This window comes from Chaetura pelagica, unplaced genomic scaffold (genome assembly GCF_000747805.2).
Source record: "Chaetura pelagica isolate M959 unplaced genomic scaffold, ChaPel_1.0 scaffold1445, whole genome shotgun sequence".
NCBI classification, from domain to species: domain Eukaryota; kingdom Metazoa; phylum Chordata; class Aves; order Apodiformes; family Apodidae; genus Chaetura; species Chaetura pelagica.
The window spans coordinates 308,200-309,459 of NW_009953199.1; the positions used below are offsets into that span (position 1 = coordinate 308,200).

Consider the following 1,260-nt stretch of genomic DNA (forward strand, 5'->3'; position numbering starts at 1 on the left):
ATGCTGTTCATGTTTTCTGTACTGTTTCCCTGATTTTAGGGGTCTCTCCTCTTCCAACTCCTCCTCAGGTGAGCCAGACATTCTGCTTGTGTCAAGATTTTCAGTCTGCAATTGGTCACCAGAGTCACTGTCATCACTATCCAGCAGACCCTGCTGAATCCAACGGGATTTCTTCTTCCCCAGGGCAGTAATGTTCTCTTTTTCCTCCTCATTTTCCTTGTCTCCACCCAGGGTGTCATTCTGCACAGAAGAGCTGCCATCCTCTCCATCTTCACTCTCACTGTCCTCAAGCACCTTCTTGCCTTTTGCTTTTTTACATACAAAAATCTCTTCCTCTGAATCTGACAAAATACATTAGAAGAAGATAAATTATGCAAGCTACAGAGAGGGAAATTCCACAACTTCATTAACAATCAATCCATTAAATTTACACATCTGTTAAATTTCACAGATGCCAACACCTGTAGCAGATCAGCTTATATTCAAGTTTCAAAGCCCCTTTCTTCCCACAAGGCAGCAGAATTGACCCAAGTTGATGTTTAGAGGTTTTTAACCTTTTTTTAAAAAAAGGCAAAGCTAAAATTTTTCTAGAGCCTCACATCCCAATTCCTATTTCCTTTACTGTAGATTAAAAAACCAAACAAGCTGTTCAGAGATGTGCAGATGTCTGCCCACATTCTGAGCAAGAGAAGAGGCAGGTTTTTAAGAAGTTGTCATTGCACCATCCAGCTCAAGCAACAGCAGCTTCTTAAAAAGGTATTGATAAGACAACAAACACAGTGTTGGAGGCAAGAACCACCAGGCCCAGCCCTGGCTCCCCACAGACCTCTGTCCCCTGTGTCCTGGCTGCAGCCCCCCGGGGAGCCTGCCTGGCAGCTGCCCTGCCCGCTGTCCGAGTCGCTGTCCAGGCCCTTCTGCAAGGCTGAATCCACATCTTCCAGGGGAAGCTACAAAGGAAAGCACAGGGTTGTTGCTGCCGGGGTGTCTGGTGCCCAGGCCTGGCTCCCTGCCCAGCTACAGACACAGGGCCCTTGTGTTGCAATGATGATTTGGTATTGACATGAGGTGAGGCGATGCACCAGCTCCTACCGGTGCTTAACGAGCCTGTGCACAGACAAACCCAGTCCCGGCACGGGCCGCTCAGGGGGTGCTGCTCGGAACCAGGAGAACGAGAAGAGCGGAAATTCACCCTTCCACTGCCGCATTGCACCTGGATTCATTATCCAAATAGGGCCCAGAAACACCCGTGGGGGTTCCTTG

The 1,260-nt window shown here is 48.6% G+C and overlaps 1 protein-coding gene across 1 annotated transcript in view; it reads right to left on the reverse strand.

The window, feature by feature from the left end:
• The window catches only part of CLSPN (claspin), a 13,306-nt gene extending 12,101 nt beyond the window's left edge, over nucleotides 1-1,205 (reverse strand). Inside the window, 3 exon segments of the mRNA XM_009997393.1 lie at nucleotides 5-341; nucleotides 827-947; nucleotides 1,134-1,205. Of these exon segments, the coding sequence (XP_009995695.1) occupies nucleotides 5-341; nucleotides 827-947; nucleotides 1,134-1,205 (530 nt within the window).
• Nucleotides 1,206-1,260: the final 55 nt, after the last annotated feature.